Source organism: Canis lupus, chromosome 9 (genome assembly GCF_048164855.1).
Source record: "Canis lupus baileyi chromosome 9, mCanLup2.hap1, whole genome shotgun sequence".
NCBI classification, from domain to species: domain Eukaryota; kingdom Metazoa; phylum Chordata; class Mammalia; order Carnivora; family Canidae; genus Canis; species Canis lupus.
Genome location: NC_132846.1, coordinates 28,375,704 through 28,388,355, shown reverse-complemented (window position 1 = coordinate 28,388,355; position 12,652 = coordinate 28,375,704). Strand labels below are relative to the sequence as shown.

General features: G+C 33.2%; 1 protein-coding gene across 4 annotated transcripts in view; it reads left to right on the top strand.

The window, feature by feature from the left end:
* MAP4K5 (mitogen-activated protein kinase kinase kinase kinase 5) overlaps nucleotides 1-12,652 on the top strand; it is a 109,560-nt gene that overhangs the window by 63,751 nt on the left and 33,157 nt on the right. For all 4 annotated transcript variants that reach the window (XM_072838520.1, XM_072838521.1, XM_072838519.1 and 1 more), the window contains 5 exons: nucleotides 872-1,003; nucleotides 3,246-3,308; nucleotides 5,035-5,116; nucleotides 6,043-6,159; nucleotides 11,190-11,268. In XM_072838520.1, the coding sequence (XP_072694621.1) occupies nucleotides 872-1,003; nucleotides 3,246-3,308; nucleotides 5,035-5,116; nucleotides 6,043-6,159; nucleotides 11,190-11,268 (473 nt within the window). The remainder of the gene's footprint in view (nucleotides 1-871; nucleotides 1,004-3,245; nucleotides 3,309-5,034; nucleotides 5,117-6,042; nucleotides 6,160-11,189; nucleotides 11,269-12,652) is intronic.

The following is a 12,652-nucleotide window of genomic DNA, read 5'->3' as shown; positions in this document are numbered from 1 at the left end:
GGTGACGGGCACTGGGGGTTATTCTGTATGTTAGTAAATTGAACACCAATAAAAAATAAATTAAAAAAAAATAAAAAAAAATAAAATAATAAAATAAAATTCCCTGCTTAGAAATGAATTACTAAAAAATGATCATATATTTGGCCGAGAGTTAATGCTGTCAACTTCTGTACTTATTATAGACTCCTAACAGTTTATGGCTCTGTGTAAGACTGTAGATCATACATTGGGTAGTGCTGTCCTATTACCTTTCCAGGTGTTCCATGCTCTTTTCTGTCTCCCACATTTACACTTGTTTCTTCTGACTAAAATATTGAGGCTCCTCACCCTGCTGTAACCCCCTGCTGATTCATTCTCAAGTCTCACCTCCTTTGGGAACATTTCTGACCTTCATGGGGATTTAGGTATTCTTTTCCCGTATATGGCAAGATTCACAAAACAGAAACTGAAGTAAGACAACACAGTTTTTCCTCAGAGCACCAGTCTTCAGAGAAGATCGAAGATTTTTAAATAATGAATTTTAAAAGAGTATTTCTGTATATATGTGATATTAATTCTTTCCTAGTAAGCGTCTATCAGCCTCTTTCCCTCTTAGTTATTTAACAAAAAATAGCAGATTGCCTATCATTTTAAAAACTAAGATGTTGGGCAGCCCGGGTGGCTCAGCGGTTTAGCGCCACCTTCAGCCCAACGCATGATCCTGAAGACCTGGATGAGTCCCGCGTCGGGCTCCCTGCATGGAGCCTGCTTCTCCCTCTGTGTCTCTGCCTCTCTGTCTCGGTGTGTGTGTCTCATAAATAAATAATAAACAAAATCTAAAAAAAAAAAAAAAAAAAAAAGCTAAGATGTTACATCCACTGATTCCTTCTAGGATGGCCCCAGAAGTTGCAGCAGTAGAAAAAAATGGTGGCTACAACCAGCTCTGTGATATCTGGGCAGTGGGAATAACTGCGATTGAACTTGGAGAACTTCAACCGCCTATGTTTGATCTTCATCCAATGAGGTGTTCTCACTATCTACAATTACACAACTATTTATAAAGTCTTTGGGGAGAATGAAATATTGATAACTTGGGTGTTCCCAGCTCATTTTCAAATATGTCAAAATAGTAAAGGTGTTGTAAGGAACCTAGGGATAATCAATTGAACCTAACACCTGCTCTCCTTTGTTGCTGTTCCTAAGGTAGCATAGAGTGAATGATCTGTACTATTCGAGGTTTTTCCATAAAACAAATCTCCTTTAATAATCATACAAAGACATAGCAATTATCATTTAAAAAGTTTCTTTTAAGTCTTGGAGCACCTGGGTGGCTCAGTCAGTTAAGCATCTGCCTTTGGCTCAGGAGTCCCACCCACATCGGGCTCCTTGCTCAGCAGGGAGCCTGCTTCTCTCCCTCTGCCTGCTGTTCCTCCTGCTGTGCTCTCTCTTTGTCAAATAAATAAAAATCTTAAAAATTAACAAATAAGGTTTTTTTAAGTCCTTACATTGATTCTTCCATCAACTGAGCCTCTTTTTCTGTTCTAAGCAGAATTATAAGTAAATGATAAAAGATGTAGATGAGATTTTTTTCTATTTTTTTATTTTTTTTTCTTTCTCTTGTCAAGGGATAATGAAGAAGTAATTATGTCTAGCATAATTATTATTTACATTTTAGGGCATATGTCTGTCAGAAAAAATATTTGAGAGCCTTTGAAAGGGTTTTTAATATTTTCAAGGAAAGGATAAATTGAGCTAAAATTTGAGCTTTTAAAGTAAATAGTATAAAGTTGAAAAGAAAATCAACAGTGGGGAATGTGTTCTTCTAACATAATAGTGGATTAGTGTATATTACATAAGGAATTCATTTAGAGACTCTATAGGCAAAAGACATGGTTTATGAGCAAGTACCAGATACAAAGAAACTTGGAAAACTATTTGATCTCACAAGTAACTAAGGATACACAAGTTAAAAGGTATCTACTTTTAGCTGGAATGCCATTATAAGTAGAGACCTTCAGGAAAATAATTTGATTTTGCCTGTTATGGGCAATACAAATGTTTGATTCTACTACTTGGAAAATTATACTTAGGAAATAATCCAAGAAAACAAAAAGCTAAGAATTATCCATTTCAGGTTAACAAGGGTGAAAAATTTAAATGTCCAATAGCTGGTGAATTGGGTTTTTAGTTTTATTTTTAGGTTGATGAATTGTTAAATTTTTAGGCATTAAGAGCAGCTGTTACATATGTATAATCCAAAGCTACATAGAAAATTGGTTATTAGTGAAAAAAGTAATATTACCTAATATTATTATAATAATTGGTTATATAAAGACTAGAGAAGAGCAGAAGATTTAAAATAATGACTCAGTGTACTAGGAATGTGAACTTTATATATGAATCACTTCATTTTTAAAAGAGAAAATATCTTTGACATTTAAAAAAAAGACTAAGGAGTTTGCTTAGAAACCCATAAGGGTTTTATAGGAAACACTGAAATAGAGCATTTTAGAACTTCCTTCTTAAATCTTCCATCTTTCTGCCCCATAGCCATAGAAAATGAGTCAAAAGTGAATTCACAGAGAAAGTCTTCTTGCAGGTTGACTTTTCTATCTTTCATTATAAAAAAATGTGGAAAATTTTTTGTCCAAATGAGGGGAAAAGACTAGGAAATGGATATAATTTACCTATACCCAAAATAATTATAGAGACAGATTGTCCATTAAGCATACAACCAAATGCTGGAGTAACATGTCATCTCTGTGTTACAGAATGATCCATAATTACTACATATACTTATGTCTAAGATACAATGCTAGTTATGTATGATAACAGTATTGTAATAAAATCCTTCTCCAACATTTGATAGCTTTACCTTGTAAATAAAGAGCTTGTTTGACATTTAAATATCCTCTCTTATAGCTAGGAGAGGTTTTCTGTAGAGTATCTAAAATATAAAAAATTTAATTTTCAGGGGCACATGGCTGGGTCACTTGGTAGAGTATGCGACTCTTAATCTCAGGGTTGTAAATTCAAGCCCCATATTGGGTATAGAAGAGAATGAATGAATGAATGAAGTCACATCAGTAAACTTTAAAAAAAAAGTCTTTTTTAAAAAATTTAACTTACATATTCCATACCAGTTTTTATCAGTGCCTACATATTTAATAATTTGTATAAATGTATTACAGAATATTCATTCTGATTATTAGATGAAGTAGTAAAAGTATTTCAATATTGCTCTTTAACTGAAATTTTTGTTCCAGGGCCCTCTTCTTAATGTCAAAAAGTAATTTTCAGCCTCCAAAACTAAAGGACAAAACAAAATGGTAAGTTAATGTATAGAGATTTTATATATATCTGGAATTTTACAGATGAAAAGGAGACAGGTTCATTTCCCTTATCTTATAGACGATAAAACTGAAGCCTGTAGCTATTAAATAATTTACCAGAAGTTATATTTCTAATTTATTTGCAGAGTTGTGGCAGGGATATAGGTTTATTTCCTTGACAGTTCCAGTTGCTTAGGAACTTAGAGTAACAAGGAATAGGAAGAAATCCATGTCAATCCAAAAGATTTTTATTATCTACTGCTCTGGTAAAACTCTGATCATATTGTTAGAGTTTTGGAAGCTTGGATAAGAGGTGTGGGAGAAAGCATTGGATATGAATATATTAAAATTCTGGAGATTCATATCTTTGCCTTGTATTCTATTCTGTTAATGATGTGCTGACTTTTATGGAAGGTGATATTAAAAGGTTTCCCAGGTACCATGACACTTTATGACTGTTGACTTTTTCTGCCTTCCTTATCTAATAGTCAAAAAGGTTATTATTTATTTTCATCCTAATCTCTTTTTTCTCTTACTAAGTAAAGCAGTTTACCTCTTCTTAAAGTCCATTAGCACATCTTTAATTGGATGATAAAGTTGAAAATTATTTTTCTGACAATGTTTTCCCATACATTTAATAAAAGAAACCATGCACATAAGTTTCCAAGCTCTTAAATTCAGGAATTCTTCATCTAGATTTAATGGATTTCTCATGCGGGGAGAGTTCTGTATGTATATTCATTCTTCTAGGGAGACAGTCTGTATTTTGTTTCAAATTCTAAGAGGCCTGTCCCCCAAACAGGTTCTAAACTACTTTTTTATGTTTTATTGGCCTGTTTGTGCAAAGTATTACTTAGGAGCCAAGCCATTCTGGGGATGATGCCAGTAGTGAAAGGAAAATCACTCTGGAAATAAAGGAGTTTATATCCTACTGTAGCCCGTGCTCACTTCAGCAGCACATATATATTCTACTGTGGCTGTATTCTTTTATGTTGATATGGATTTCTTCCTAATCCTTGTTACCCTAAGCTCCTAAGCACCTGGAACTGGAGGACTTTATGGCAGGGATGATTGGATATTCATTCAGGAATGAGTGACTACTAGCTGTTATGGCTAAATTCACAGATTCTAGAGCAGTCATTGTCATTGGAGTACATTTTCCAGTCTCAGGGTACTCTATTGACTCCATGTTATCTCCACAAGTCACCAAATATAATACAGTGATTTGATTTCTCCGCAAGAGAACTGTTATGTGGTTGCCGTCGTTCCTTAGAAATTCAGTGACCTTTTAAGATTTAAATAATCATGTATATTACCCACTATCCCTCGATGCCATTCTTCTGGTATAGGAAAACATTTATATTTTATATAAATTAACCTTTGAGAAAAGGCCATTTTGATCCTAAGTGGCACCTAGAACACAAGATTATAAATCCTATAAATGACACAACTACCCATTTCTAGTTTTTATTGTATTTTTTAGAGGTTGTATGTTGCTGTTTTATTACCTAATTTCATTTTACTTAATAGATAAAACTGACACCTGTTTTCAAGAAATATACTGTGCTTTGAGTTTTGTTTTTTGGCTTATGTAGAGCTAAGAAGCCAAGAGAAAAATTGTATGTTTCAGACTTTCTAACTTCTTCTAAACTAGTTTTATTTAGTAACACCAAAAAACTAATATCAGTGAAATATTTTTGTACATGTCTCTTTTTATTTGAAGGTCATCAACATTCCATAATTTTGTCAAAATAGCACTAACCAAAAACCCCAAAAAAAGACCAACTGCTGAAAGACTTCTGACTGTAAGTCAATTTAAATTATAGGGGAATTTTTTGTAGTCATGCAGTAAGTAGGAATATCACTTGAACAAAAGTATCTATAATTTTTAATATAAAAATTTAGTGATCTCCTACTGCAGGGGTCAGCAAACTTTCTATAAAGAGCTAGTAAATGTTTTAGGCTGTGGGGGGGGCCATAAGGTTTATGTTGCAACTACTAAATTTTGCCATTGAAGCACTGAAGCAACCATAGACAGTATACTTGAATTAGTATTGCTTTAATACTCAACACTATTTACAAAAAGAGACAGTGCCCCAGATTTTCCCCATTGGCTTTAGTTTGCCAATCCCTGCCTAGAGAAAACTTTAAAAAGTGTTGCTATCATCTTTCTTGGTTTCTTATGTAAATTTATAGAATGCTCTGTGTCTTTATGTATTATAAAATATTTTTATATTAGAAAAAGTTAATTATTACAGTGGTTTAAGGAAACCTTATTTAAATGTAAAAATTGAATTATATGTCTGTACATTTATATAATATTACGGAGTTAAATGTATGCAAATTTGGAATACATTTACTTGTTTCTTATTGTGATATGGACTGTACCTCAGTATTCATTTGCATACATTTCACTATAATGACATGAGTAATGTATGTCTAGTTGTTATAGCCAAGGTTGTAATTTTACAACCTAATGTAGATCAGATAACTTAGAAAAATTATTCATGTTATAAACTTATTCCACAAGAGTTCTTTAGTTTGATAATATGTGATTGTGGTTTCTCTGATTAATATTTTTACTAAATACATTCTCATTTATTTGTATTACTAGACTCGCATATGCTTGTCTTTTATAGCTACTGGATGAAAAAGCACAGATAACATTTTCTATAAACCATTGATGTAAAAGCATACTCATGAAATTTTATTTTGTTTTGTTTTCACTTAGCATACATTTGTAGGGCAGCCAGGTCTCTCTAGGGCCCTGGCAGTTGAGCTGTTGGACAAAGTGAATAATCCAGACAACCATGCACATTACACTGAGGGAGATGACGATGACTTTGAGGTAAAGAGTGTTTGCAGTCTAATATTTGAAAATAAATGTTTAATATGGTCTGAGAGTTTGTTTTCTAATTTATTTCTTTAGTTGTAACAGATTTAGCCACAAAGATTAATTAGCAATGTAAACTTAACTTATCCTGCATATAATTAACAGTTGATAGATACTTTAAAAAAAATTGCAGTATAACATACATAACATAACTGATTGACACTTTTTCTGGAAAGAACGAGGATTATTAATCTAATTAAAACTACTATCATTTTATTTTCATAGTTGGTTTGCCCAAAGTTATTAAGAGGTAGCCAAGGTTTAGAATCAGATCTTTTTCCCCTCCCAGAAATCCAGAAGTGCTTCCCTTCTCCCTAAATCTCGGGTTCTGAAGTGAGAGTTTGATCTTTCTGTAAAGAGAAAGGACATCTATTTCTTTTCTTTTTTTTTTTTTTTTCTATTTCTATTTCTAAGGAAATAAAAGTTTTTAGGAACATTGCTTTGGACCAAGAAACCAAAAAATTTAGACAGAGCACATATTATTTTTCACAAAGGAGACTCTCTAGAAATCCAATTGGTCATTTTCTAGTTTTTCTATTACACAGATTATTAACAGGAGATAAATAATTTTTAAAAATTGAGATTCCCAAAGGAATTTTATCCTTTCCAATACTTGTTGGAGACTATTATATTTTATATTATTACATGTAATACTGTTCCGGTGTTTTCCTTCCCTGAAAATACTGTAAACTATTTTTGAATATATTCTATTTAACAACAAAACCTGTAAATCAGGAATGAGGGGCTTCCTGCTCATTGGCAGGTAACTATTATGTTTGTATGACACGACTGTACTTTTCCACCAGTCTCTCTTCCTCTTTTTTTTTAGGATTTCTTTTTATTTCTGTGATTCTCTGAATTTGTCTCGTCATTTCTCTTTATGCCTTTATTTCCTTTTATATCTCTACCTCCACTCTGGCAAGACTATAGAACCAGACTTTTTGTATTATTATTTGTTGGAAGAAATGTTCTACTTTATGTTCTTAAGTTTTGAATTATACCATGTAAGTATCATGATAAGTACTAACACTCATTGAGTAGTCATTGTGTATCAAGTATTAGGCCAAATAATTTTCACGTTAACTCATCTAATACTCAAAAAACAGTCCTTTGCAACAGATTCTATTTTATCCACATTTTATAAATGAGAAAAAATAGAAGTAATTTGCCCAAGATCATATGGCCAGTAAGAAGTGGAACCAGTATTTGGATCCAAGGCAAACGAACTCCAAAGCTTATTGTTTAATTAATATCACATCATTTCCATGTATGTATTTAATAGAAATAGACATTAAATGATCTTTGAAAACTAATATTTAAAAACTAATCATCACTGCCTAGTGTATAGTATAGTCTTTGTCATTAGATACTAATGAATATTTTGTTGAGTGTTAAATGAACTTTAACTGAAAAAAATGGAATAAACTCGCCATTCATAGATATTTTTTACTTAAACCTTCATTTGAAGATTTGTAATAATTAAGATTTTAATCCCTTAAATGATTAAAAATCATTAAAATTGTTGTAGCTTAAATGTGGAATTGATTTTGCTTGATTCCCCAATTTGTCTACACTGGTTATGCAAATAACCAGACTCTATTCCTCGCATTATTTTGCTGGGCTTCCCAGATCCACTCTCCCTTCTTGAGTTCTCCATTTCTGTTTAATGATATCACCATACTTTTCAGTTCTTGAAATCCTCTGCCTTCATAGTTGGGAACACTGTGTTGTATGAGATTCACATTGTCCCTACCTTCAGAGAACTTCTGGTATGGTCTCAAAGGAAACTCAGGAATACCAACAAATAATTTACAAGTGTGGTAACTGTTATGGAATGGGAAATATGGTGTGCTGTGTAGCCATATTTTATGGGTGGGAAAGGACTTGCTGAAGGAGTGATATGTAAGTTGAAAACCTGAAGGAGAAATCGAAATTAGAGGAAGAGAGCAAGCAGAATTGTTCTGAGCAGAGAGAATAACATGTTGGAAAACCTGGAGTTTAGAAGACTATATACTTGAGAAACTAAAGAAAGTCTGGTTTGAGTAGAAAACAAGGTAAGGAAGATAGTGGGAGATGAAGTTACAGAGCTTTAGCTAGTCGTTTTAAAAACTTGGGGCTTTATCTAAGGTGGTAGAAGCCGTTAAAGGGTAAGGGAATAGTTGTATATGCATTTTTTAAAAGATCTCTATGACCTCAGAATTCCATTTCTGAAAATCTTTTAAAAGGCTGTTGAGGTCATCTAGGATAGAGATCGGTGGTGTTTTAGACTAAGAGTGGAGAGCAAGGATGAAGAAAAGTGGACTAATTCAAGAATTCTCTGTGAGAGTTGGGGATTTGATGAAGATGTGAGGGTGGGGGATGAATAAAGATTTGAGGTAGGAACACTAGAGTAAAACCAGGTTTGGAAAGAAAGATGAGTTCAGTTTTATGTATGAGTAATTTTGAGGTTGCATAGGAGTTCCAAACAGAGAGGTTTCATGAGGAATTAGATAAGTGGTTATACATTAGGGAGGAAAGTTTAGACTATAGATATAAATTTGGAAGTCACTAAGTATAGAAGTAGTTAATACCTTAGGGAGTAAATGTGATCACTCAAGAGAAGTATGTAGAGTGAGAAAAGAAAAGGCCTAAGACAGCATCCTGAGATTTTTCAAAATTTAAGAATCAATTTGGCTAAGGGGCACCTGGGTGGCATTAAGTGTCTGACTTTGGTGTCAGCTCAGGTTGTGATCTCAGGGTCATGAGATCAAGCCCTATTGTCCAGCTTCACACTCAGCAGAATATGCTTAAGATTCTGATTGCCTCTCTCTTTGTCCCTTCTGTGCTCTGTCTCTCAAATAAATAAATAAATCTTTAAAAAAATCAAGTAGGTTAAAAGGAATGGTGAAGGATTGATAAAGACCATTAAAAGACGGAGGGAAAGTTTCAACAAGAATATTGCCTAGAAGATAATTTTAAAAAATCTTTGGATTTAGGTGGTAGTGCTTGATTACTTCTTTAAAAGGATAATATTCAAATTATAGAGGTGAAACTGGATTGGAGTGGTTTGAAAGGTAAGTATAGCAATACATTTATGCAAATTAGTTGTGAAAGGGAGAGGTAGCATGAACAGTAGCTGGAGGAAAATGAGTTGGTGGGGGATTTATTTAATTAGGTATTGTTTATGTGGGGAAAGTAATTTTAAACAAGATTAAATGCTTATGAAAAGGATCCAACAGATAGAAATAGGAAAGATTTAAGAGAAACCAGATGATTAGGCAAAGTCTCTGAGAAAGGAAAAAAGGCTGGAATATAGACTATGAGACACTTGATTTTAGGTAATGAAACACTTCTCTTGTGTTAGAGAGGAGGATAGTTGAGATTTGCCACTAAAAGATATCTTCTATTTGATGATTCCAGTTTTCTCTGTGAAGTAAATGGAAAGGTCATCTCTTGAAAATCTGAGGGAAAATGAGTGGTTTGAAGAGTATGGAGAGAAGGTGCGAAATAGTAATTGAGAATGGTTGGGTTAAATGATTAAACAAGTGTTTGTGGGCAAAGCTGAAGCCTCAGGTGAGATGAATTTTCAGTGTGGTCTGCTGAGTGACTTTCCTCCAGTAGTGATTGGTATCCCCGTATAAACACAAAGAGTTAATTTAGCTTAATTCAACCATGGTTGTCATTTTGGCATGACAGAGTACTGAAGGACAGTGGGGAAAGGGAATTTAGGATATTGGCAAGAGATTGCTGGAAATTGTAGACCATGAGATACAAACTGGATAGGAAGAAAAGTGAAGACCAGATAAATGCTGATGGAAGGTAACAAGGTAATGGGTCAATGGACTTGGGATTCTAATGTGAACATAAAATAGTATAATAGGAGTGAGAGTGAGCTCAAGGGTGAGAAGTTTGGAGCATAATGTGGGTTTGAGTATCAGAGCTGATGGCAAGGTCCAGAGTGTGATCTTAGGAATCAAGAGTGTATTGAAGTCTGGGAGGGTGTCTTTAGAGATGAGGTCAGAAAACTTAAGTCCCAAACAATGGGCTGTTGAAGTCCCTTGGTATGATAGTGGGTCTTGAAGTAGAGGAAAAAAACACATGAGCCACTATACATCATGTGAATGAGAGTGAGTCATTAGAAATTTGGTAGGTGGCAGTTGAGCTGGAGGTATAGTTTCAAAGGATCAGGAGCTTATGCAAAAGGGTATAACGTAGCAAGCTTCTCACTTGATTTACTACAATATGCTTACTCAGTCTCCTTGCATCCACTATTCCTCCCCCTCTGTACCTTTTGACATTTATCCAATTCCTCTTAAATCTGACTCCGAAATACTTTTTTGAAAAATCACCAAAAAATTTATTTGCTGAGAAAATGAAATTGAGAGCCATTGGCTGACATTTGGAGTCTTTTATGATCTGGCTCTTGCCCAGTCTGTCTGTCCAGCTTTGTTATCTCTTCACTTAATCTTCACTGAAGCCAAATAATAGTCAACTCCAGTCCCCCTGAATGCTACAATTTCTTTTTCTTGCCTCACTTTATTCACATTCTCTCTGCTGTCTAGAATGCTTCCCACACTGCTACACATCAATGCCTACTGTCCTTCAGGCCCAGATCAGATTACAGCTCTGTCATGAAGAAATTCTATACCCCTTCAGGTGGAAGTCATTTCTTTCTCATCTGGGCATTATTAGTAATTGTCTTAATGAATGGCCTTCACCATTTTCTAATCTTATTAAGTATTTGTGTGTCTTAACTGCCTAGACTATAAACTCCTTGAAGATAAAATTTATCTGACTTTCTTTGCATCTTTTCAGTATTTTATACAGTATAAAAATGGCATAAATAACTTTTAAAGTATCTTAGTGTTCATTTTATTATGTTTATCCTATAATTTATTAGTAGGTAGTCATGTTTGTTAGTAAATGATCATTTAGTTGAAAAGTTTGACCTTTTAACTTTATCACTGAAATTTTTTAAAGTGTGTATATTATGCTTATATTCACAGCCCCATGCAATCATTCGTCATACCATTAGATCTACAAACAGGAATGCCAGAGCTGAACGGACAGCTTCAGAAATAAATTGTATGTGTTTGGTATACATTTTCAGTTGGTGGTTTTGGAGGGTTGAGCTGAGTGTTCTTGTGGGTCTTTTGGAAAAATAAAATTTCAGACTAACTGAGGCTACATGCTTTAACATAATCAGAATACCTCTAAAATAGAGGTGGTTTCTCTGGTTTGTAATAGAATTCTGTTGTTTTTTTAGTTAAATGGTTTTTATGTACTAATTATAAAGTAATGAATGTATGTTCGTTTTAGAAAATTTGTGAGAGGAAAAAAATTAACATTGCCCATAATCTCATCACTGGTACCAACCCACAGATAATATTTTGGCTAAATTGCCTTCATCTTTTTCTATGGCTGAATTTATGCATGACTGAATTTACTTAACAGAAGCATTTTCAATATACTGGCTTAGCCTTTATAACCATTAAAGATTGCATCTTTCTTCAATGTGATGTATTGTAGTTAAATAGTTTCCTGTTGTTGGACATTTGGGTGGGTGAGTTTCAGTTTTTTTTTAGTCAGGTTAACAGGAGAATGGAATCTTTTTCTAAAATATATACTTAAAAGGGGAAATTGCTATTTATTCAATAAATTAATCATTTACAAATATTTTATATTAAGGATATTTGTCATTTTTAGCCCAATTAATTTAGAAGAACAGATTTACAAAGAAATTTTCAGTATGAGTATATTGACCTAAATGCATATTTGCTTCAAAAGATATTTTAAAAAGTTTACAATAAAATGAGATTAAAAACTATAAACAGTAATGGAGGAAGATAATTTATTGAATGTTTAAATAATTAGAATTATTGCAGATGAGCATTTTGTTGTAGTCTGAGTTTACCTGAACCCAGATATTTTTAGCTTTCTGGATACAGCTTTGGAAGTATCTAGGTCAGTGGAGAGTTAGAATGTCCTTCCCATATCAGTCCATTCAATCAGACCTTTTCTTAGTTAAACCGGTAATTCAAGATTTTATCTCTTTGTTAGTCCCAGATTGCTGATATTTCTTATGCTGTCTTCTTATATAATCCCAAGTGAACTCTCTGGACTTCAAATACCATACAGAAAATTAGCAAAGTTGCTATTCCATTTTAAAGCTATCTTTATTTTATTCAGGTATATAGGTATTCAGTTAATATTGTCTAGCTTATCTATATATTCTTCTGTAGCTTTTGGATTTTGTGTCATATTTAGCAAAGCCTTCCTGATTTTTTTAAGCCTTCCTGATTTTAAGATTACAAAAGAATTCTATTATTTTTCTTCTATTTTTACAGTTTTACTTTTTTAATATTTAAATCTTTGATATAAGATATTAATTTATTTGGTAAGAGGTATGAAGTACAGATTTAGCTTCAATTTCTTTTTAAATGAGTATCCATTTGTCTAAATGCTAATT